Source organism: Caretta caretta, chromosome 24 (assembly GCF_965140235.1).
Source record: "Caretta caretta isolate rCarCar2 chromosome 24, rCarCar1.hap1, whole genome shotgun sequence".
NCBI classification, from domain to species: Eukaryota; Metazoa; Chordata; order Testudines; family Cheloniidae; genus Caretta; species Caretta caretta.
In genome coordinates, this window is record NC_134229.1 from 1,853,889 (window position 1) to 1,878,281 (window position 24,393).

At 66.7% G+C, this 24,393-nt stretch overlaps 1 protein-coding gene across 4 annotated transcripts; it reads right to left on the bottom strand.

Annotated features, from left to right (window-relative positions):
• Nucleotides 1-1,872: 1,872 nt before the first annotated feature.
• Nucleotides 1,873-24,393, bottom strand: LOC125625862 (mothers against decapentaplegic homolog 4-like). Of its 4 annotated transcripts, none has more exons than XM_075122775.1 (12): nt 24,311-24,393; nt 11,319-11,568; nt 7,252-7,426; nt 6,807-6,827; nt 6,248-6,475; nt 5,732-5,887; nt 5,310-5,462; nt 4,946-4,999; nt 4,655-4,838; nt 4,396-4,564; nt 4,141-4,279; nt 1,873-3,433 (listed from the first exon to the last, which is right to left on the bottom strand). In XM_075122775.1, exons 2-12 carry the CDS (start codon nt 11,553-11,555, stop codon nt 3,222-3,224), a joined length of 1,728 nt encoding a protein of 575 aa, XP_074978876.1. In that variant the 5' UTR covers nt 11,556-11,568; nt 24,311-24,393; the 3' UTR covers nt 1,873-3,221. The 4 variants fall into 4 exon arrangements, with proteins under 4 accessions (XP_074978876.1, XP_074978878.1, XP_074978879.1 ...); XM_075122777.1 differs by lacking the exon at nt 24,311-24,393 and adding an exon at nt 19,191-19,240; XM_075122778.1 differs by lacking the exon at nt 24,311-24,393 and adding an exon at nt 14,909-14,930.

The window sequence follows — 24,393 nt, forward strand, 5'->3', positions numbered from 1 at the left end:
CCCCAAGGCCCCCGTCACTAACTCTCCCCCCCCTCACTTTCACTGGGCTGGGGGCGAGGGCTCCGGCTGGGAGTGTGGGCCCTGGGGTGGGGCCAGGGAGGAGGGGTTTGGAGTGGAGGAGGGGGCTCAGGAGGTTTGGGTGCTGGATCATAGCTGGGGTTGGGATGTGGGTGTTCGGGGTGCGGGCCCCAGCTAGGCAGTGCTTACTTCAGGCAGTTCCTGGTGGGCGACACAGTGGAGCTGAGGCAGGCTCCCTGCCTGCCCTGGTTCCCCATGGTTCCTGGAAGCGGCCGGCATGTCCAGCTCCTAGGCATAGGTGCAGCCAGGAGGCTCTGCGCACTGCCCTTGCCCGCAGGCACCACCCCCACAGTGCTGATTGGCCGTGTTCCCGGCCAATGGGAGCTGCGCAGCCAGCGCTCAGGGTGGGGTCAGCGCACAGACCCCCATGGCTGCCCCTGCACCTAGGAGCCGGACATGCTGTCCGCTTCTGGGAACCGCTCACAGGCATGGAGCCTGCCTTAGCCCTGCTGCGCTGCCAACTGGACTTTTAACGGCCCGCTGGCAACCCTAGGCCCCCTGCTTGCTACCTCCTAATGCTGGCCCTGCCTTTTATATGCAGGAAAAGTTGTGGCACAGGTGGGTTGTGCAGTTTTTATAGCATGTTGAGTGGGCGGGGGGCTAGGCAAGGAACCATAGCTGCCCGTGGGGCGCTGATGCACTAGCCGCCTGATCACATGCAGCACGGCCCCCAGCAGCTGTTGGGGGACAGGCCGGGGGTGTGCGCAGCCGGCAGGGCTCCTCCCGGCTGGGAGAGAGGCACAAACCTCCTGTGGCTGGAGGAGGGAAAACATTTCTGGAGCCTCTTCCCCAGGGGTTTTAAAGGCCTCGCGTCCCCGCTCCTGCCAGCTGGCCTTGTGCAGCACTGGCTGGCTCCAGGGCACGGCTGGTGCCGCTTTCCTTGCCCCAGGGCTGATCTGCCTGTTGGGGGCCATCCTCGGGCAGGAGTCAGAGACGCCTTCAGGCCCGGCAGCCTCCTTGCCTGGCCCCGCTGCAATATTTGCAGGCTGCATGGAATTGGGGAGCTTCCTGCAAACTGCACAGAGCCAGTCCACAGCTCCAGCCCCCAACAGACCAGCCGCATGGCCCAGGGCTCTATACGCATCTGTCATGAGAGGACTGTGGATTCGGCCCAGCCTGGGGTCCGTCCTGTCAGACCCACTCTGCAGCCAAGCAGGACTGAAGGTAGACAGAGCAATGGCAGCCAGGGGCAGGAAGGGGGTGGCAGGTTTCAGGAGCCTGGCTCGCTCTGTGCTGCTGAGGAAAGGAGGCCACTGGCTGACATAGCAGAGTTAGCACAATTAGCCTTTGAAACTCTCTGCCACAAGCTCTCATTTAGGCCAAGGACTCAACTGGATGCAGACAGTTTCATGGAGAACAGAAATATCCAGTTACACAAAATAACCCAGAGAAAAGCTCCTGTCTCAGGGTGTGAACCTGGCTCCAGCAGGTGACCCCACAGGGCAGGGGTCCTGCACTTCCCCCAACCAGCCGCTGGCACGGACAGGACACCAGGGCAGACGGCCCTAGGCTCTGCTCTGCTCCCATGGGACTGAGCCCAGGAATGGGACCCAGGCATCCTGTCTCCCTCTCTGCAGCATGACCCGAATACCTCGCCTCCCTGCCCAGCTAGGCCGTGGCTCACTGGGAGCGGGGAGAGGGTGGTGGAGCAGCTGCTGGGACAGAGCTTCAAGAACAGAAAGCACCAGGTAACCAGGTCTGAGTCGCGGCCTCTGCTGCAGGGAAAGAAACCAGCTTATCTCCCCCTCCCACGCCCCAGCGCGCCCTGGCGGGAAGGAGCAGACATGAGACCAGTGCAAAAAACCCAGATCATTTAAATAACGATTAAAAAAGCCACATGAAGTGTCTGAATTCCAGCTCATGGAGGGCCCAGTGCATGGGAGGAAATCGGACCACTTACCCGGCTCCTTCCCCGAGCCTGGCCCGGGAGTGAGACGCTCCCCATGGTGCAAACCCAGTCGACCTCTGGCGCTCCTGGGAACGGCAGAGCCAATAAGCTGCACCTACAGAGCTGGCCACAACCATGTTCCCTGCAGCGGGCGAAGGGGGCCAGGCCCTGGCAGTGCCATGCTGGGATTTTTGGTACTTTTAGTTAGTTGTGGGGCACTACCAAATTCACAGTCCATTTTGGTCAATTTCACGGTTATAGGACTTAAAAAACCATCAATTTAATGATTTCAGCTATTTAAATCTGAAATTTCAGGGTGTTGTCATTGTCGGGGTCCTGACCCAAACAGGAGTTGCGGGGGAGGGGGTCGCAAGGTTATTGTAGGGGGGTCGCAGTACTGTCACCCCGACTTCTGCGCTGCTGCCTGCAGGGCTGGGCCCTGGGTCAGCAGCTGCCGCTCTCCAGCCGCAACCCCCCCCACGATAACCTTGCGACGCCCCCCCCCGCAACTCCTGTTTGGGTCAGGACCCCATTTGAGAGACGCTGGTCTCCTCTGTGAAATCTGTATCGTCAGGGTAAAAGCACACAAAAGACCCAACTTCATGGGGGGAGACCAGATTTCACGGCCCGTGACGCGTTTTTCATGGCTGTGAATTTGGTAGGGCCCTAGTTATTTGGCTTTTTATTACAAATTAAATTAAACCACCCCAAGAAGCGAGTGCGACCGGGAGGGGTTTCATGGGGAGGGAGAGTGGCCGCCCACAACCCGCTCCCCGCGGGGCACCGCCTGGCCGAGTGCTGGGCAAAGGGGTGAGATGAAGCGGAGGGGTGGGGTGGGTGGATGGAGCGGGGAAGGGGAGGATAAAACGTCACCGGCTCCTCGCCTCCTAGATCACAGAGATGGAAGAGACCCAGCAGGCTAGACAGTCCCTGGCCTGTCGGCGTGCCCATGCCCCCAGGTGCCACGTCTCCAGGGCGAGCCGTGGCAGAGCCCAGAGGGGACCAGCAGATCGGGGCAGTTGCTCCCTTGTTAAGAGTCTCGACAGAGCCCAGAGACTCCCTGAAGCCGGGGCTGGCTTGCTTTGGCTCCGGGGTGGCCAGCCGGTTCAAGGCTCAGTGGGAGGGGCAGAATCGTGGGGGAGGGGCGAGGCCTGGCACCCCACATGGTAAGATAAGGCCCCACGGACGCTCATTGACTGAAGGCAGTGCCGGCCCTTTACGTCAGAGGCTGGAAGCCACCGTCCCGCCAGCCCCGCTAGTTGACGGGCCCCGGGTCGGCCATGGGCATGGTGTGCAGCACCTCGTCCAGCAGCTGCAGGGCCCGGTGCAGGTGCACCTCGATCCAGCAGGGGGTGTGCTTGATGCTCTGGCGGGGGTAGTCTGGCCCCCAGCCCTTGACGAAGCTCAGACGCAGGATGCAGAGACGCCGGAGGTCGTCCACGCCGATCCCGGCGGCAGCGGAGAGGCCTGGGGAGGGGGCAAAGGAGAGACAGGCAGGGCCGGAGTGCGGGGGACTCGGGCCCCTCCCCTACCGCTGGGACGTACCCGGGGGTCTTGGCTCCCAGCCATCAGACCCCACTCCCCTCCCAGAGCTGGGAAGAGAACCCAGGAGTCCTGGCTCCCAGCCCCGCCCCGCTCTCACCCATCAGACCCCACTCCCCTCCCAGAGCTGGGAAGAGAACCCAGGAGTCCTGGCTCCCAGCCCTGCCCCGCCCCGCTCTCACCCGTCAGACCCCACTCTCCTCCCAGAGCTGGGAAGAGAACCCAGGAGTCCTGGCTCCCAGCCCTGCCCCGCTCTCACCCGTCAGACCCCACTCCCCTCCCAGAGCTGGGAAGAGAACCCAGGAGTCCTGGCTCCCAGCCCTGCCCCGCTCTCACCCGTCAGACCCCACTCCCCTCCCAGAGCTGAGAAGAGAACCCAGGAGTCCTGGCTCCCAGCCCCGCCCCGCCCCGCCCTCACCCGTCAGACCCCACTCCCCTCCCAGAGCTGGGAAGAGAACCCAGGAGTCCTGGCTCCCAGCCCCGCCCTCCACTACCCACTAGGCCCCCAGCTGCTCCCTTGTTCCCAGTGGCACCTCCCAGACCCATGGCCACACAGCCCCCCGCCCGCTCTACCCCCGGCACACCCAGCTGCCAGACCCTCCCCCAGTCTGGACCGGGCCCCAGCCACTTACTAACAGCCGGCGCGATGCCGCCCACGGAGCCAGGCCCCGGGATGTTCCCCGCGACCGCCGCGGCCTGGGCCGTGGCCGCCGCTTGGGCCGTGGCCGCCTGCTGCTGCATCTGGCGGTGGCAATGCCGCAGGTCGAACACCTGGGGGGGCGAGAACGTCAGCGCCGGGCGGGGGGGGAGCTGGATGCGGCAGAGCCCGGCGTGGCCAAAGGCTCTGTGGGCGCCCAGCTGCCGGGCAGCGCCCCCCCCCCCCGTACCTTGATGTAGGCGCCGGGGTAGATCTTGTGCACGGCGTCGCCCGGGGCGCGCCCGGCCTCCCGGTCCAGGTAGTAGCTCTGCACGAAGACGGCGTGGTCGCTCAGGCAGCGCATCCAGACGTCGCCCTCGCCCCGGCACTCCAGCTGCACCCCCTTGCCGATGTGCAGCCTGCGGCACAGGAAGCCTGGCTCAGCCCGGCACCCGGGGCGGGGCGGGGGGCCCCGCCCTGCCCCCGCCCTGCCCCCGCCCCCCCCTCACCTGGCCCGCTCGCTGGCGTCCGTGCGGTGCACGTTGGAGAGCTGCCCCAGGCAGAAGCGGTCGCCCCCCGAGGGGTCCACGTAGCCGTCCACCGTCACCACGGGGCAGCTGGACGGCACCTTGAAGATCTCCCCGACCTGCACGTCCATCTCGAAGTAGGCGATGGAGCACCAGAACTCCGGACCTGCGGGGGGCAAAGGTCACGCAGGCGGGAGGCCTGGGGGGGGGGGCGGGGGGGCAGGCGGGAGGCCTGGGGGGGGGGCGGGGGGGATCCGTGGCTGCGTCACTTACCCGGGTGGCTGGAGACGGGCTGCTGGTAGGGGGCCGCGTTATGGTGCGGGGGCCCTGGGGGGGACAGAGAAGGGCTCGGTCAGGCAGGGCAGACAGGAGGGCAGGGGGAGCGGAGGCAGCTGGGGCTGGCCGGGGGGCAGGGCCTGAGCCTTGGTGCCGGGTTCCAGCCCCAGCAGGGCGCGTAGGTAACAGGCAGGCGAAGGGCTCTGCCCCTCCCCTTCGCTCCCTCCTCCCCAGGCGTGGCTGCGTTTCTCTCGCCGGGGGGGCTATGGAAATAGGGAGCGATTGGCTGCCGTGGACCGGGGCCAGGCTCACCCCCCCCCCCGTGCCCGCCCCCCAGCGCTCTGCCCCCCACCCGACGTACAGTAGTGGTTGGGGTGATGGAGCGGGGGCTGCGGGTGGCTCCGTCCGTTCTGCTGCGGCGGTGGTGGAGGGGGCGGCGGGGGGGTGGGCTGTTGGCCCCCCAGGCTGGGGGTGTAGACCGCGGTGCTGCTGCCCGTCCAGCTGGCTGTCTTGCCTGAGAAGGGGCAGAGAGTGAGGACCCCGCCCCATGCAGGAGAGCCCAATGCCCTGCCCCCCCCGCCCAGGGACACCCCCCCTCTGTGCTGCACCCCTGAGATGGGGGAGGAATTTGGGGCACGCCCGTGCCAGGCCCTTTCCAGCGATTCCTCTGCTGGCTGTGGGCAGTTCTGGGGTGGCCCCCCACCTCTGCCGACTGGAGTCAGCCAGCTGGTCCCCCTGCGCTGCGGCCAACCTGGGGGAGTTTGCGTGGAGCCCGGTACTCACTGTGGTAGGACTGCTTGGGGGGCATGGGGTAGCCGTTCTGCTGCGAGGCTGGTGGGGCCGGGGGCGGGGTGGGTGCCACGGGCTGGCGCGGGGAGGCGATCTGCTGCAGTCCCTCGCCGTGTGCCATGGACAGCAGGGGGCCCCCGGAGGCCACTGCTGGGGAGGCAGGGGGAGAGAGACACCGATCACCCGGCTGCCGTCCCCCCAAACCTGCCCTAGTCCGCCCGAGACGGGGCCCCGGGGGGCAAGGGCAAACAGCCCCCCCGCCTCATTCTCAGACTCGCCCCCCAATCCAGCCTGAGTGCCACCCACTGGGCAGGGGACCCCATCACGGCCCTTCTGGGGTCTGTGCTTTTAACGCAGGGGGTGGGGGGCGCTTGGGACGCCCTCCGGGCTCCAGGCCAGTCCAGAGACAGAATCTGCTCCTCCCCACACTCCCCCCCGCCCCCCCAGCAGCTCCCTCCCAGCCCAGGGGCTCTCCCCGCCCTCCACAGAAGGGCCTGGCGCTGTACTCACCCGGGGGTGACATGGTCAGGGTGGGGTAGATGTTTACAGGGGCACGGGGGGGCTCGGGCAGCTGGAGGGGGGGCAGCGGCTGGCAGTAGGACTCAGCGGGGGGCATCCCCCGGGGTGGGTGCTTGGCCCCCGGGCCATGGTCGCTGGCGGGGGAGCCCAGCCCCGTGGGCACCTCCATCTGGACACAGTCATGGACAAACTCCTCCTTCACCAGGCGGGCAGGGGGTGCTGCAGTGGGGGGGGAGAAACCATGGGGTCACTGCCTGCAGGGCTGGGGGTGACTGCCATCACGGGGCCCCCACAGCGTTACAAGGACGCGCAGCTCTCCACACACCCTGGGGCTCTGCTCCCTCCCCCCCCCCGGGGCCCTGCTCCCCCCGGTGTCACAGGGACCCCCAGCTCCACACCGCTGGGGCTCTGCCCTCCCCATGTCATAGGGGCCCCCCAGGCCCCCCCAGGAGAGACGCAGCCAGGGGTGGCATGTGGGGAGGCTCTGCAGGGACCTCCCAGCCCCCCTGGCAGTGACGGCCCCGGCTCAGCCCCACACCAGGCCCCTCACCTGTGTTCTGGATGCTCAGACCTGCAGCAGAGAGAGAAGGGCGCATTAGCCAGGTGTCGGGGGGAAGCCCGTGCACGACTTGGGGGCCAGCTGTGAACGGCCTGCCCCAGTGCAAGGGGCACGCGCTGCTCCAGGCCCTGTGGTGCCGTTCCCCCGGCTCCCTCCGCGTGGTCGGGTGGGGGCACCATGCACCCCAGCAGCACCGTGGGCTCCCACACTGCCAGAGCCCCCCACACCTGGCTCCCGGCTCCCCAGAGGGCTTGACATGAAAGGGGGGGATGTTCCCCCCAACCTCTGGGAGCTGCGCCACCCCCAACCCTGATACCCAGGTACCGAGAAGTCCCTGCCATGCCCACCCCGGACAGGCCCAGCCAGCCCGGTGCCCCCTGGCCCTGCATCCCCAGGGGCACGGGCTCCGTGCCAGGCCCCGCACCCAGCCACTCACCCAGGCCTGGCGACACCACGCGCTCGTAGTGGTAAGGGTTCACGCAGACGCTGTCGTACTTGAGGTCGAAGGCGAACTGGCAGAACTTGACGTGCTTCAGCTCGTTCTTGTGCAGGTCGGGCCAGCGCCAGAGCCGGGCGTAGATCACATGGGGGAAGCCCTTCCGGCCGGCCACCTGGGTGGAGAGCCGGGGAGCCGGGCAGCCAGGACTCCTGGGTTCTAACCCAGCTCGGGGAGGGGGGTCTGGGGGTTAGGAGAGAGGGGCTGGGAGCCAGGACTCCTGGGATCTAACCTAGCTCTGGGAGGGGAGAGGGGTCTGGGGTGGGGGTTAGAGCAGCGGGGGCTGGGAGCCAGGACTCCTGGGTTCTATCCCTGGCTCTGGGAGGGGAGTGGGGTCTGGGGTGGGGGTTAGAGCAGCGGGGGCTGGGAGCCAGGACTCCTGGGTTCTATCCCTGGCTCTGGGAGGGGAGTGGGGTCTGGGGTGGGGGTTAGAGCAGCGGGGGCTGGGAGCCAGGACTCCTGGGATCTAACCTAGCTCTGGGAGGGGAGAGGGGTCTGGGGTGGGGGTTAGAGCAGCGGGGGCTGGGAGCCAGGACTCCTGGGTTCTATCCCTGGCTCTGGGAGGGGAGAGGGGTCTGGGGTGGGGGTTAGAGCAAAGGGGGCTGGGAGCCAGGACTCCTGGGTTCTATCCCTGGCTCTGGGAGGGGAGAGGGGTCTGGGGTGGGGGTTAGAGCAGTGGGGGCTGGGAGCCAGGACTCCTGGGTTCTATCCCTGGCTCTGGGAGGGGAGTGGGGTCTGGGGTGGGGGTTAGAGCAGCGGGGGCTGGGAGCCAGGACTCCTGGGTTCTATCCCTGGCTCTGGGAGGGGAGTGGAGTCTGGGGGATTTAGAGCAGCGGGAGCTGGGAGCCAGGACTCCTGGGTTCTATCCCTGGCTCTGGGAGGGGAGTGGAGTCTGGGGGATTTAGAGCAGCAGGGGCTGGGAGCCAGGACTCCTGGGTTCTATCCCTGGCTCTGGGAGGGGAGTGGAGTCTGGGGGATTTAGAGCAGCGGGGGCTGGGAGCCAGGACTCCTGGGTTCTATCCCTGGCTCTGGGATGTGGAACACCAAGATCCATGTTTTTCACTGGGGGCTAGATGCAGCCTCTGCCCCCGTATAGCCAGCAGTCTCGCAGCACCTGTGCCGAGGGGACCCTGGCGTCCTGCCTGTGGGCGATGGGGACAAGGTGGGGTGGAGGCCGGGCTGCTGGAGAACGGGCACCAGGGAGGAGAGACAGACCCCGGCATTCCCCCATCGGATGGGACGGTGCTCCCTCCCCACCCCCTTCGCCCCCCAGCACAGCCCCAGGGCCCCGCAGACACAGGCAGGAGCTGGGGCTGTGCAGCCCACTCCCCCCCCCCCCCCCGCTTCTCCAGACGTAATCGGACACCCCCCGCCCCCCAAGTCCTGCCCACCCCTCGCCCAGGCCTTTGTTTATCTATTGTGAGGACGTGTCAAAACCCATCCAGTCACAGGGCTGCGGTGGCCCCGTCCTGACCCCCCATCCCCGTGGGGCCCCATCTCCACCGCAGAGCTCCCCCTCCCCCGTCACCACTGCCCCCTGCAACCCCCCCATGCAGGGCCTCCCCCCCTGCAATCCTCCCCTGCAGTGCCCCCCCACACGACAGAGCTCCCCCTCTCCCATCACCACTGCCCCCTGCAACCCCCCCCGCAGGGCCCCTCCCCCCTGCAAACCCCCTGCACTGCCCTTCCCCCATCACTGCCCCCTGCAACCCCCCCTGCAGTGCCCCTCCCCCACCACAGAGCTGCCCCTCCCCCATCACCACTGCCCCCTGCAACCCCCCCCCCCCCGCAGGGCTCCATCTCCACTGCAGAGCTCCCCCTCCCCCGTCACCACTGCCCCCCTGCAACCCCCCTGCAGTGCCCCTCTCCCACCACAGAGCTCCCCCTCCCCCATCACCACTGCCCCCTGCAACCCCCCCGCAGGGCCCCTCCCCCACCACAGAGCTCCCCCCGCAACCTCCCCCCCCGCAGGGCCCCTCCCCCACCACAGAGCTCCCCCCGCAACACCCCTCCCCCTGCAATCCTCTCCTGCACTGCCCCTCCCCCATCACTGCCCCCTGCAACCCCCCCTGCAGGGCCCCTCCCCCACCACAGAGCTGCCCCTCCCCCATCACCACTGCCCCCTGCAACCCCCCCCCGCAGGGCCCCATCTCCACTACAGAGCTCCCCCTCCCCCATCACCACTGCCCCCTGCAACCCCCCCGCAGGGCCCCTCCCCCACCACAGAGCTCCCCCTCCCCCATCACCACTGCCCCCTGCAACCCCCCCATGCAGGGCCTCCCCCCCTGTAATCCTCCTCTGCAGGGCCCCTCCCCCACCACAGAGCTCCCCCTCCCCCATCACCACTGCCTCCTGCAACCCCCCCTGCAATCCTCCCCTGCAGTGCCCTCCCACACGACAGAGCTCCCCCTCTCCCATCACCACTGCCCCTTGCAACCCCCCCCGCAGGGCCCCTCCCCCATCACAGAGCTCCCTCCTCCTCTGCCCCCTGCAACCCCCCCCCGGAACCAGCCTCCCCAACCCACCACACCAAGTGCCCCCCTCCCCTGCTCCCACCTCCTACAAACAGCCGTGGCTCCCCCTCTACCCGACACCTCACAGAGCACCCCCTAGGGACCCCACCCCTCAGCCCCAGTCAGCAGAGGGGCTGCAGCTCCGCTGGGCCCGCAGCAGCCCCCTGCCCCCACCCCTCTGCCCCTGGGAGGGCACAGCACCTCGGCACCCTGCCCCCGGCAGAGCCACTAGGGGGCGCTGCTTAATGGGGCACAACAACCCCACCCCACCCCACCCCAGGCTACAGAGCCCCTCCCCCAGGGGCCAAGAGGGGAAAACGGAGACAAGTCCCCCCCTCCCCCTCACCAGGGGAGCCCATCTGTACTGGGCGGGGGTCGGCAGTGTGGGGGGGGGATGAGGGGTCTGCTTTGGGGCAGCCCATCTCCTCCGGAGGGGGGGAAACACGGGGGGGGAGGGGGGAAAGACTCCTGGGCCTCCCAGCTCAGCCGGTGCCTGGCTCCTATCACTGGCCGGCCCCCGTCTCCCATCGTTGGGTGGGGGGGCTGCCCCACATGAGCTTGGCCCACGGCTGCTGACTCCAGACCCCACCCCCCTCCTCCTGCTGCCTTTGATGCTGCCAGACAGTGACTCATCCCGGAAAGGGGGGGTCCGGCGCAGAGCCAGGGGAGGGGAGGGGGGCACCCGGAGCCAGCTGCTCACAGGGAGAGTGGCCTCCGCCCCGCCCCAAGGCACCCCAGGGGCGCTCCCCCAGTGCCAGCCCCCTTCCTCCCCTCACCCCCCATCCCGCTCTCGGCCCCCTGCCCTCCCGGCTCCCAGGGGCCTCGACCCCCCGACCCTGAGAGCCAATCACAAGAGCCCAGGGCAAGCAAGCAAGAGGCCAGGCCCCCGCGCTGCTCCTGGCCCGAGGCCCCCGCGGTGCCCGGCTGCGCAACGGAGCCCCCCTGCACTCAACACCGCTGTCGCTCCTCCCGCTGGCAGCCGCCCTCCCTTCCCCCCCAACTATACCCTGAACCCCCCCGTCCAGACCTCCCCAGCAGGTCTCCTGGTTTGGGGGGCACCGGTGGGGTAGCTGGGCGCCCAGACTCCTGGGTTGTCTCCCAGCTCTGGGTGGGGAGTAGAGTTTAGTGGGTTACAGCAGGGGGAGCTGGGAGCCCGGACGCCTGGGTTCTCTCCCTGATTCTGTGAGAGGAGTAGAGTCTAGTGGGTTAGAACAGGGGGGAGGGAGCCAGGACTCCTGGGTTCTCTCCCCGGCTCTGGGAGTGGAGTGGGGGCTGGTGGGTGAGAACAGGGGGAGCTGGGATCCAGGACGCCTGGGTTCTCTCCCTGATTCTGTGAGAGGAGTAGAGTCTAGTGGGTTAGAACAGGGGGGAGGGAGCCAGGACTCCTAGGATCTATCCCCAGATCTGGGAGGGGAGTGGGGTCTAGTGGTTGGGGGGGGCTGGGCTCCCGGACTCCTGGGTTCTCTGCCCTCCCGGTGCGGGGAGCCCCCTCACCTGCAGCCGCCCATCCAGGGTGCGCTGGATGGTGACGCACTTGCTGGGGTGGGCGCCGTTGGTGGTGATGGCCGTGATGAGCGAGTCCAGCTCGTCCTTCTTCTCCTTCAGCTTCTTCACCAGGCTCTCGATCGCCCGCTTGGCGAAGGTCTCGTTCTCCCCGCCCTGCCGGTGGCACATCAGGCTGTGGACGATGCTCAGGCAGGCGTCGTTGCTGGTGGGGGCGTTCAGGGACATGGTGCCGCTCGGCCTGCAGAGACAGGGCAGGCGTCACCCCCCGGGCCCACCACCGCCCGGCTCCGGGAGGGGAGGGGGACCGAGTGGTTGGAGCAGCGGCCTGGGCGCCAGGACCACCAGGTAACATGCCAGTCTCAGCAGGCGGCCCCCCGACCCCACGGGCCCTGCCAGATACACACCCGAGCCTTCCGGAGACACGGCTGGGCCCAAGCCCCTGCCCGGGTCAGGCTACTGCAGTGCCAGCTCCCAGCAAGGTCCGGAGAGGGCCCCGGGCCCCGAGGATGGGGGGAAAGGCTCCTAGCAGAGCCAGGAAACAGCCCCGCTCGTCTGCTGAGCTTCAGCTCCCAGCGCCCCGGCTCTAGTGGGTAGAGGGGGAGGCTGGAGAATCAGGACTCCTGGGTTCCACTCCCAGCTCTGCCTCACCGGGCCGCCCGAGCCCCTCAGTGCTGGAGCCTCCGGCCATGGCTGCCCTGTGCAGACCCTGCGGCTCCGCCCCCCCAGACAGAACGAGGGACACGCAACCCTCACCGGGACCCTCCCCGACGCCCCAGGTAACTGCAGCGCCAGGGATCGGCTGCCTGATGTCCATCAACCGACTCCCAGCCCTGGGAGAGGGACGCAGGGAACTCGGGCAAAGGGGGCTTCCCAGCCCTGCCACAGCCCCATCCCACCAATGACCTTGGGCCCATCGCTGCACCTCTCTGGGGCTCAGTTTCCCCATAATGCTCCTTCTGTTCTCCCTCCCTGTATCTATTCACACTGCCAGCTCTTCTCGGCAGGGACGGTCTCACTCTGAGCCAGCGCCATGCCCAGCCTGACCCCCCCGATCCTGGCGTGGGGTTGTGTGGTGCCTGGCCTGGGCCCCCGATCCCAGTGCAGGGTCTGCCCAGCACCCAGCCTGGCCTGGGCCCCCGATCCCAGTGCAGGGTCTGCCCAGCACCCAGCCTGGCCAGGGGCCCCGATCCCAGTGCAGGGTCTGCCCAGCACCCAGCCTGGCCTGGGCCCCCGATCCCAGTGCAGGGTCTGCCCAGCACCCAGCCTGGCCTGGGCCCCCGATCCCAGTGCAGGGTCTGCCCAGCACCCAGCCTGGCCAGGGGCCCCCGATCCCAGTGCAGGGTCTGCCCAGCACCCAGCCTGGCCAGGGGCCCCCGATCCCAGTGCAGGGTCTGCCCAGCACCCAGCCTGGCCAGGGGCCCCGATCCCAGTGCAGGGTCTGCCCAGCACCCAGCCTGGCCTGGGCCCCTGAACCCAGTGCAGGGTCAGCCCAGCACCCAGCCTGGCCAGGGGCCCCGATCCCAGTGCAGGGTCTGCCCAGCACCCAGCCTGGCCAGGGGCCCCGATCCCAGTGCAGGGTCTGCCCAGCACCCAGCCTGGCCAGGGGCCCCGATCCCAGTGCAGGGTCTGCCCAGCACCCAGCCTGGCCTGGGCCCCCGATCCCAGTGCAGGGTCTGCCCAGCACCCAGCCTGGCCAGGGGCCCCGATCCCAGTGCAGGGTCTGCCCAGCACCCAGCCTGGCCTGGGCCCCCGATCCCAGTGCAGGGTCTGCCCAGCACCCAGCCTGGCCTGGGCCCCCGATCCCAGTGCAGGGTCTGCCCAGCACCCAGCCTGGCCAGGGGCCCCCGATCCCAGTGCAGGGTCTGCCCAGCACCCAGCCTGGCCAGGGGCCCCCGATCCCAGTGCAGGGTCTGCCCAGCACCCAGCCTGGCCAGGGGCCCCAATCCCAGTGCAGGGTCAGCCCAGCACCCAGCCTGGCCAGGGGCCCCGATCCCAGTGCAGGGTCAGCCCAGCACCCAGCCTGGCCAGGGGCCCCGATCCCAGTGCAGGGTCTGCCCAGCACCCAGCCTGGCCAGGGGCCCCGATCCCAGTGCAGGGTCTGCCCAGCACCCAGCCTGGCCTGGGCCCCCGATCCCAGTGCAGGGTCTGCCCAGCACCCAGCCTGGCCAGGGGCCCCGATCCCAGTGCAGGGTCTGCCCAGCACCCAGCCTGGCCTGGGCCCCCGATCCCAGTGCAGGGTCTGCCCAGCACCCAGCCTGGCCTGGGCCCCCGATCCCAGTGCAGGGTCTGCCCAGCACCCAGCCTGGCCAGGGGCCCCGATCCCAGTGCAGGGTCTGCATAGTGCCCAGCCTGGCTTGGTGGCCCGACCCCGGCCCAGGGTCTGTGTGGTGCCCGGCCTAGGCGGGGCCCCCAAGACATTGCAGCCAGACAGATAACCATGAGCTGTGCTGGTGCTGGACGGCCACAGACAGACCCACGGATGGACAGGCCAACCTGCAGCAAAGCTAACCCCGGAGGCTGCAGACCAGCACAGTGCCCAGGCATCACACTGAGCCCACGCTGGATCCTGCCTCTGGGGATGGAGCACCGGAGAGGCTGGATTTGCTGGGGCCCAGGAGAGTTCTCTGGCCCCGGCTCTCAGGAAAGGCTGTAAAGAATTAGGGAAAACAGGAGCAACCAGCCCCTCCTCACCAGTGCATCCAGCTCCGCAGGGAGACGCCGAGACGGGAATTAACCACATTAAAAGGGAGACTGGGTCTGCGGGGAAGGTCATGGGCGGGTCAGAGCTCACACAGCCTGATGGAGCGGATGGGGGGGCGTCCCCCTACACAGGGATCGCACAGGGCGGGGGATCGGGTGTGTCCCAGCACTAGAAGATTGGCCCCGGCACCCACAGACAGACGGCCACGTACAGGGCTTGTCAGAGCATTTCCGGCACAGTGTGCCATGCAGTGGTTAGAGCAGGGGGCTAAGAGCTAGGACTCCTGGGTTCTCTGCCCAGCTGTGGGAGAAGAGTGGGGTCTAGTGGTTAGAGCAGCATGGGTGGGGGGCACTGGGAGCCCAGACTCCTGGGTTCTATTCCCAGCTAGAGGGTGTGAGGCCTGTCCTTGTCCTGTCATGCAGAGGGCTCCCCACTGCTCTCGAGTGCTGGGCTGGGCACCCTGTGGGCACAAGGGGAACAGGGCAGAGAACCAGCCTGGCTGTGTGCGTGGCCAGGAGCATCTGGCCCTGCTGGGGGAAGTGGAGAGCACAAGGGTGCCCTGAACTAGGCAGAGCCCCCTGCATTTCAATCCTGTGTCTTCCCTAACGAAGCAACGGCCTCGTTTCTCTGGGACACCGACTGGAGTGGGGGTGTCTCATCCCGTCCCAGCTCCATGCGCTCACTTGGGACCCCGTCGTGGGCGGAACGGGGGGTTCCGCAATCATCCCGGGACAGCAGCCAGAGCTCTGCTCCTCGGGGGCAGGACGGGGCCCCAGTTCTGCTGGTCACAAACGGGCCAAGCCCTGACGGGAAACCCGCCCCCCACATCCCCCCGGCAGCCATGCTCCGACGCCGGCTGCGCCGGGAAATCGCTCACCTCGGGCCGGAGTCGGCTCTGCCAAGCCCACCGCAGAACCCGTGCCGGGGCGCGAACGTGTGTGCGGTGCATGGAGCTGCTCGGCCGGGGGGAGGGCTGCGGGCGGGTGCAGACTAAACACAGCGAGCGGGGCCGGGGTGGGGGGAACGCGCTCGTTAACCCGTCACTCGCTCACTCCCGCCGGGCTCTCCCCCCCCTATTTCTGTTCTATTTGTCAGATGGGAATTTAAGCAGAAACCCCCCCCCACGAAAAAAATCTCCCATTCCCAGCCCCTCTCCTGTCTGATAGACACACAGGGCTGGGAGTCGAGGTGGCCCAGCTGGACCCCTCCCTCCGGCTAACACAATCCCAGGGAAACCCAGAGTGGGAAGACCCCCTCCCCCCCCAGCACAGCCACAGTCCAAGGGGACGGGTCTGGGGTTCCCAGGAGGCCCATTGAGGGTGAGGGGGGAAGGGCTCATTCATTCACTTGCCTGCACTGTCTGAGACACCTTCCCCCCGCACGGGACGCTCCCCCAGTGCCCGTCACACGTCCCCAGCTGGGCTGCTGAGGGCAGGGGGACGCCGGGGTCTGCGCTGATCCTGCCCAGCTCACGCAGGAGTCAAGGGCACAGACAGGCTGGCCTCCCCCACATCATCCATGTGCACCGGGAGCAAATCACACCCCCCTGAGACGCTGCATGGGCCCGGCAGCTGTGGTCCTGAGCCCTCAGACCCTCCCCAGCCTGGCGTAGGGTGGGCAACACAACAAAACAACACAAGGCCGGCTGGGCTGGGACCTGCAGACTGGAGTCTGAGTCCTGCTCTGCCACACACTCCCTGCATGGCCCTGGGCCACTCACTTAACCTCGCTGCGCCTCAGTTTCCCACCTGTTCTGTTCCACCTTCCCGGGTTGTACACTCATTGGCTAGGGGGCCATGTCTTGCTGTCGCTCTCTACTGCCCAGAAGCGGGCCCTGATCTTCGCCGGGGCGTCCCCCGCCCAGCACACACCACGCCATGCGTGTCCACAGCCTGATGGGTCCTGCCTATCCCCAGGTTTCACCTCACTTAGAAAAGGGGGGTGCTTACAAAATCCGGCATCAAAACACAGAAGTGGCACAGAGCGCTATGGCTGCACACTTGCTGACGGTCTCATGTACCACAGAGTTATAACATGAATCCCCGGGGACAGAAATCTTGTACTTACACTTCAGCGCACAGAGCCGTCTAAACAAGTCATGGTCTGTATGAAAGTTTAGCTTGTACTAACTTTGCTAGTGCTGTTCACGTAGCCTGTTGTGAAACCAGGCAAATCTCCAGCTGAGCTGACGTACCCCCTGGCAGATCCCGGCCTGCCCCAGGGGTACGTTTACCCGGGTTGAGAACCGCTGCCTTAAGCAAAGGGTTTTTGGAGCACTCAAGGGGCTGCTATAATTATTAATTATTCCCACTACAGAAGCCCCAAGAGCGGGGTCCTCGCGTGCCATGTCCCAGCCCTGAGGATTTACAGTCTAGTCCAGCTGAATTGAATCCATTTCCCTTGGGCGTCCATATTCCAGCCAGAAAGACACCCCCCACCCCAATATGCTCTGGAAATGCTTCCCCTGCCAACGTAATGCAGTCACCTCTCGGGAGGTGCAGCCGCCGCTCGGAACAGCCCACAGTCAGGGCAGGGAGGGACAGGGGAATGCAGTGGTTTTAGAGGGAATCCAGGGTGGGGGGAGAGGTCACACCCCAAGCATTTGGGACAAGGGCCTTGGGATCCTTTGCGACCGCGGAGGATCAGAACCTGGGTTTCCATCTGATCCGAGACACTGATGGGCAGGGAGAGAAGACCTCAGATGGAAACATCTCTTCACTGACCCGCCTCCCGCCAGGCCTCCGGAAGCCCCCACCTGAGTCTAGCCACCTGCTGCGCATGGGCCCACAGGGCCAGGAGGGACTGAGACGGGTGGGGGGCTCCTCACAGCTCTGCACCCTGGAGGAAGAGACTCCCCCACCTTCCCGGGCCTGGAGTCAGGAGGAAGCTAGCCCGGGGTGTGCAGTCAGAGTTGCCTGTAACACTCCAGCCCGGGCTGGTGCGTAACCCGCGGTGCCCCCTCCTGGAGGCGGAGAGCCTTACCCGGATCTAGGCGTCCCCACTGCCAATCAGGAGCGGTGCCCCTATAAGCAACAGGGTGATGCCAGTTTGACACCAACGGGACAGGTGAATTAAGGCTAAAAGTCCCCCCTTCCCCCAGGCATTGCACAGGGCCAGGCTGGGGAGAAAGGCCTGCAAACTACACAGCTTCTCAGAGAGGGGTTCCATGGGGTTCCCCCCACAGCTCCCCAGTCTCTCCCCATCTGCACCCCTTTAACTGGCTCCTCCAGGCAGCCCAGCCCAGCCAGCCGACGTTCGCCGGCTGCCACGGCACGAGCCAGGGGCTGTGAAGGGGTTAATGCCTGGTGCTGGACAAACAAGGAGATGACTGAAGGCAGGGCTGACCCGCTGACCCGGGGAGCGAGAGCGAGGTTCCTTTGCCCCTTGGGTCCACCGCAGCTGCCAGGGCCCTGATCTGGCCAGCAGAGCCCCTGGGAGGGGTGACGCAGAGAGCCTGGGATCCCGGCCTCATTCGGCCACCGCTTCACCAGCACCACGGCAGAGCATCCCCAGCGGAGTGAGAACCTCGTTCCAGGGGCAGGCTGCCATCCCGCCATTTCACAGACAGGGAACGGAGGCTCAGAGACGGGCCATGCCCAAGGGCAGAGGAAGCCTGTGGAAGAGCCCGGGAGAGAACCCAGGAGTCCGGCTGCTGGGCCCAACCACCCAGGGCCTGGGGGAAGAGAATATCAACCACGTGGCTTGAACCGTCCCTCCGGAGCAGATTGCTCGACTCAGCCGATACTTACCGGCCCCAATCCCAACCGCAGACGCCAGGCAGTAGACGCAGCTCCTTCAGGGGAGATGTGAGACTCGCCCCCCTGAATCGAGGCTGGGGGTGCAGTGGGGCCGGTGCGGGCTCAGCTTGCAGGGCGCGTCCCTGCCCGACGGGACGCGGGCAAGACGCAGAGGACGAAAGGGGGGAAGGGGGGAGAGAGGGTCCGGAGGGAACACGTGTCAGTGTGCGCGGGGGGATCATACCCCTGGTCCCGGGGGGCGGGTTCTGGGCCCCGAGCCGCCGTGGGGCATGTGGCACACGCCCTGCATAGGAGGCTCTTGGGCTGCTTAGCCCCGGGAATGCCACAGTGAGGGGTTTCCTGGGGAGTGTAGCTCAGCCACGCAGCACACAGCCCTGCCGCGCCAAGAGAGGGGGGAGTGTCTGGGTGCCGGGGGCCCCTCAGCGTCCGTGGCTCCAGACCCAGCCCAGCGGCCCCAGACACTCCCCAAAAGGAGTTTTGTTATTGTTCCGAGGCCGCCCTGCAGCTCTGAGTCACGGGCGGCGCGACGCACCCAGGCCCCGCTCCAGGCCCTGGGAAAATCCTTGGCCACGCAGCAGACATAACAAAACTTTAACCCTCGCTCGGCTCGACTTGTCCGAGACGGGAGCCGAAGTGTCCCAGCTCTCCCTCCCCCGGCCCCCCGCAGCTACTGAGGGCCCCCCGCACCCTAGCGCTACAAGTTCAGCTGGGCTGTTGTCAGCGGCTGGACTCCAGCGGGGTGCGCTGCTGGGTCCCACACCAAGGCTCGGGCCACCCCAGCTCCCAGCCAGGCTGCTGCGTGGGCTAAGGGACAAGCAGGAAAAGAAGCCCAATCTCTGCCACCGATCGGCTGCACAGCCTCAGGCCGGTCACGCCCCCCCCCGTTGTGCCTCAGTTTCCCCATCATCTAACCCCAGCCTAAGAACCACCTGGTCTCGAGCAAGCCCCAAGGTGCTGGCACCTCAGCGCTCGCCTGTCCCGCGAGAGGCGCACTCCGCACAAGCAGCAAGGCGAGCTGCGGGCATGCGGTCTCAGCCAGCCGGCACCCGCAGCCACCACAGGCTCCCGAGCGGTTTGTGGATCCATGCTTGGGGGGCTAGTCCCGAGGCGCTGGGGGGCGGGCGATGTGAGGGGGGGCAGGGGAGGACTGCACACAAGCCAAGTGCTGCGTGGAGGGAAATGAAGCGATGTGCGGTGCCCTGAAGGAGCTCTGTAAAGCGGGGAGCCGACGCACCACAGGGCAGCACCCAGGGGCTACATCAGCACTGGCAGAGTCCTCCGACGGCACCAGGCCAGGGCTAAGTGCTGGCTCAGGCAAGAACTACCCAGGTTTCCCCCGCCTGGCACGGGGCAACCTCCGGAGCGCCAGCCCTCTCCGCTGCACTCTACCAGACCACGAACCTGCCGCTAAACTGCAGCCAGCCCCAGGGCAGACGGCATTCGCTGGGAGACGCAGCACCACGGGCTGGAAGGGGAAGAGAAAGAAAAATCTTGTACCCGGCTGCAGCTGCAAAGGGGCTGAGCAAGGCAGGATGGAATTTCTCCAGCAGGAAATAGGTTAGGGCACCGGGGCCAACCCCTCGCTTCTTGGGAGACGCGCTGGGGGATCCCGGACACGCAGCTCAACGAACCGAGCGACTGCTACCGGGCCCCATTCCTTGCACCGCCTTGGGCCAGGACTGCCTGCCAGGGGAGATCACCCCCGACCCAGCCCCCAACCCTCTCCCTGCACCCGCGAGGGGCCGGGTCAGCACAGATGGCTGGGGAGAGCGACCCCTACCAGCCCCCCCCCCCCGCTCCCTGCAGCACAGCACAGCTCCCCCTGCTCCCTGGGGTCAGCGCCGGGGGAGGGGGGCACCACCCACCCAGCTCCCTGCAGCTCCCTTACGGGGACCCGAATCTCAGTGTGGGACAGGGCGTTAGAACAGCCTGGGCTCAGTGAGGGGGCCCCACGCTCTGATCCCATGGGCCCCGGCATTCAGAGCATCCCCCGAGTTGCCATGCTACGGCCCGCACGCCCCCCTGCGGTGACTGATGGCCCCTTGCCCACCATCCCCTGCCCAGTCACCCATTGGGCTTCTGCCCACAAGTGATGCACCTGAGACAGTGCCCTGGGGGACCCCAGCTGTCGGCACTGCTCCAGGAAGGAGACGCTTCCCAGCTCCCCTCCTCGCCCAGCACCCTGCCAATGCAACTCCCCCATCCAGAGCTTCCACCCTAACCCCCCCAGCCCCAGCGAGCTGGGCCGTCCCTCCTGCTCTGCCAGCGAGCCTATGGTGGGGATTCGGGGAGGGGGACCCCCAGTTCTGACACAGCAGGAGGGACGTGAGCTAAGTCAGTGCCCAGCCATTCGCTAGCCACAGCCGCCCCTCATCTCCCTTCCACAAATGTGTAAACTGAGGCACAGAGCAGGGCAGGGACCTGTCAAGGCTGCAGAGCGAGGCCTTGTCTGCGCTGGGTAGTTCACCGGAAGAAGCTGCTCCGCGTGTGCTGGGGGGACGCTCCTGTTCTGGAACGGGGGGCCCTTTGTCGCTGCAGCGTGCTCCCCAGCGCGGACGAGCCAGCTGCAGCCTACACAGGCCGACACAGGGGCCTTGTCTAGATGGGGGATCAAGGGCAGCTACCCCCTCGGGTCTAATTAGCACCTTCTAAAACTCAGACAAAGCGGCTGGCCAGCAGCCCCCGTCGAGCTGCCCCAGTTAACCTGCGGGGGAGCCTCCCTGTGCCTCGGCCTCGGCCCACGCGGCTGGGACTCCGGCCTGGCCGAAGCCCGAGTCAGTGCCGGAGCCAGGGTCCCAACACAGGCATTTCCAGCCCCACTCTGACCTGACCACGGCCCAGCCCCAGGGGAGCAGGGGCACAGTGCAGATCCGACAGGACTGAGCCCTTCAGCCCTGCTCCCAGCGAGCCCAGGATGGGCCCCGAGGGCCGAGCTCCCATCCGCGGCTCCCCAGGCCAGGGCTCCGATGTCTCCGTGGGGAAGCTCCCGCTCGAGGGCCTTCTGCGCTCCGGCGCTGGGCTTTGTAAGAGACGCCGGCTTCTGCTGCAGACGCAGCCTTCGCCCAGGACCCGGCACCGCACTGTCAAGGGTTTGAACCTCACCCGCAGCGCTATTCCCTGCTCTCCGAGGGCACCCAGGCAAAGGGGCCCGGGCACCAGGGCTTTGCAAGCTGCCACTGCACATCAAGGAATCCTCTGGCCAGGGAGGCCAGGGTTGGCCCGGGCCCCAGCCCAGAGCAACAGCCCCGTCCGTCCCCAGCGTGACTGGCCGGTGCCCCGGGGTCCACAGCAGACACATTAGGCAGCAGAGCTCCTGTTTCGCCCCCATCAAAGTTTCCTGGCTGGATCCTGCCGTATCGATTGTCTGGAAGACGCCAGGTGAGAGCCCACCCCAACCGGGCAGGGAAGATCAGCCCGGAAAAGCAAAAATCCATGCTCAGGAGCGACTCGGAACCTGCCGAGCAAACGGCTGCCAGGCCAGCGGCCTGGCCAGCACCAGCTGCTCTCTCCCTGGGGGCCTATCTTGCCCCCCACTGGAACGAGCCCCTCGCACTCACTATGGCAGAGCCCCAAAGCATGGGGCAGATGAAGTGACTTCACCCAGCAGGGCAGCGGTGGGATCGAACCCAGGGCTCCCAATGCCAACTCCTGAGCCCTGATCACTGGGCCACATGCTTCGGAGACAGGAACTCCTGAGTCACGGGCTCACCCGCCCAGCGACCCTGCCCACCCGTTCGGGGCCGGTGGATTGACGCGTGGGTTTCTAGAGGTCATCGGCCAAGCTGCAGGTGCTCCCGTTAGCCACGTCAATGCCAGACCCCATCTGAATCCTGCTCAGCCCTCTGGCTTGGTGACACCATGTGGCAATGAGTTCCCCCGGCCCATCGTCCACTGGGTGAACATTAAAAGCTTCATGATTAGCTCCAGGGCTTGCTTCCGCAGAGATTTCCTTCAAATGACCGCAGCACTAGCTCCTTCCACGGCACGAGCTAGGTCAGATTTACACCAAACCCCGGCGATGGGGAGAGAATTGATCCCAGACAATGAGGGAATCCAAGAGGGACCTGCTGCTGCGCTCTGCCAGCCCCAGCTTCCCCATTGTATCCACTCCACACGTCTCATCACACTACCTCAGACGATGCTGGGATTATCCCCCTGTTTTACACATGGGGAAACCGAGGCACAAGCCTGTTCTGGCCAACCCCCCCCAAACGCTTTGCAATTGTAACAGTTTTCCAAGGAAGGGATTTTAAACAAAGAGTCCACCCATGAGCAGGAGCTGCCAGATCGGATCAGAACCGGGGCCCACCTAGCCCAGTATCCTGTCTCTGACCGCGGCAGAGAAAGGGGCCCGATCCCTGCAGTGATGGGATACCCAGCCCCCAGGGATCACAGCCTGACGCAGGACGGAAGGGGTGTTCCACGCACAACACCCCCAGTGAACCCCCTCCAAACCGCTCAGCCCCATCCCGGTCGGGTTTGCAAGTGGCAGCAGAGGGAGGGGGGCAGGTTCCCAGCCGGTCCTACCCTGCCCCAAAATATCAGAATGCCAGAGGATGGATCATCCCGGCCGGGGGCCAGGAAGGCCGACCCCGTAAACCATGCGCTCTCTGTGCCGGCCCCACAAGGGTGGGACCTCGGGTCCCGCGGCTGCCCTGGGCCAGGCATGGAGGAGAATCAGAACTCTGCGTTCAGCTGGGCCCGTCCCCCCTCGCCCCGACAGGGACTGGACCCCCCAGCCCCAGCGTGACCCACAGGTCATGGCATTGCCGCGCGGGGCTTTTGCCCTAGCTGAGGGGACTTGGCTCAGGGCTTTACACAAACCTGTCAGGGCTCATTCTCCCCCCCCACCAGGATATCAACACTGCAATGCAACCCCCCCCACCCCCCAGCTCGTCCCTCTGTCTCTGCCCAGACACACGGACCCTCCCTGCTCCCCCCCACAGCAGAAGGAAAACAACTGGCCAGGTCCTTCACCTGGGAGCCCTCTTGTTTACTGCTGTGACCCCCCCGGCCCCCCTTATCCTGTTGGCTCACTCCCAGCCGATCCCAAGGGCAAAGGGACAGGCACAGGGCTGGGGGGGATACCATGCAGCCCCCCAGTGTCTCAGGATGAGCTGGTGGTTCACACACACTCCAACCCCTGCAGGTCCTGTGGGGAGGGGGGGCAGGGAGGGGAAACCAAGACACCCCCACCTTTTTGAACAGTGAACCCTAATACCCTTCCCCAAGGGGGGCCCCCACACTTTATGCCTTGACTCACTTGAGGGGAGGGGAGGGGGACAGGGGGGACAGCCTGTGGGGGGTGAACCAAGCTGCTCCTGACGCAGCTCAACTTCTGGAACTTTATGTGCCCCCCCTTTCCCCAAAGTGACCCAGACACCCTCCCGCCATGGGCCCCTGGCTACTTTGCCCCTCCCGGGAGTGGGGTCTGTCAGGTACCCGGTAGTGAAGCCTGCTGCCCTGTCCCTTTCCAGGGGGGTGGTGATAGGGGACAGGCTGGGCTCCAGCAGCCCGGGAAGTGGGTGTTTCCCCCTGGTTACAGGCAGTGAGCTGGCAGGAGGAGAGGACTTGGGACTGTCCCTAGGGTTGCCCCGCCAGAGAAAGCCAGCTCTTGGGGGACACTTCTGGGCCAGTGGGGGAGGAGATCCAGGGCCGAGAGAGCCACGCTGCACCTGGGCCAGTGGAGAGGGAGGGATCCAGGTGCCCCATTGATAGCTGGTAAGGGGAAATGGACCAGTGTGTGTGTGTGTGGGGGGAGGAGGGGATCCAGGCTCTGGAGGCTGCATTGTACTTGGGCTGGTTTTGGGGTGCAGTACACCCGAGGAGCTGGCAAGGGCTGAAGTTCTTTGGTACGGGGGCTCGGTGTGGAGTGCGTTACACTTTGGGGGGAGTTGCAGAGCTGGGGGTTGCATCGTATGCAGGATGGGATTGGGGGTGTATGACCCCTGGGGGAGGGGTGGGCTGGATTGGGCGTGCATTAAGACACCTGGGGGGAGCAGGGCTGGGAGCTGCATGGTTGGAGGGCTGGGTTTGGGGGTTCATTCAATCTCTGTGTGGGATGCATTAGTGTAGTGATGGGGGAGGGTCTGGGTTTCAGCCGTGATGTACCAGGGCTGGCCTGGGGGAGGGGGCAGAGCTGGAGTCTGCATTGACCCTAGGGTGTGTGTGTTTGGGCGGCGGTAGGAGTAAACTGCCCCTTGAAGGGAGTGGGCGGGGGGGGTAGATCTGGGGGGTCCCTGTCCTGGGGGTGGGGTAGATCTGGGGGGTCCCTGCCCCGGAGGTGGGTGGGGCAGATCTGGGGGGGTCCCTGCCCCGGGGGCGGGGTAGATCTGGGGGGTCCCTGCCCCGGAGGTGGGTGGGGCAGATCTGGGGGGTCCCTGCCCCGGGGGTGGGTGGGGCAGATCTGGGGGGGTCCCTGCCCCGGGAGGGGGCAGATCTGGGGTCGCGCGGCCCGGGGGGAGGAGGTCCCGGCCCGGGGGGGCTGTCGGGCGCCGGGCCGGGCCGGGCCGGGTACTCACCGCCGCCCCGTCTCGCCTCACGCCGGCGCCCGCCGCATCCCCCCGGCTGCGCCCCCGGCCCGGCCCCGCTTCGCAACTTGTTC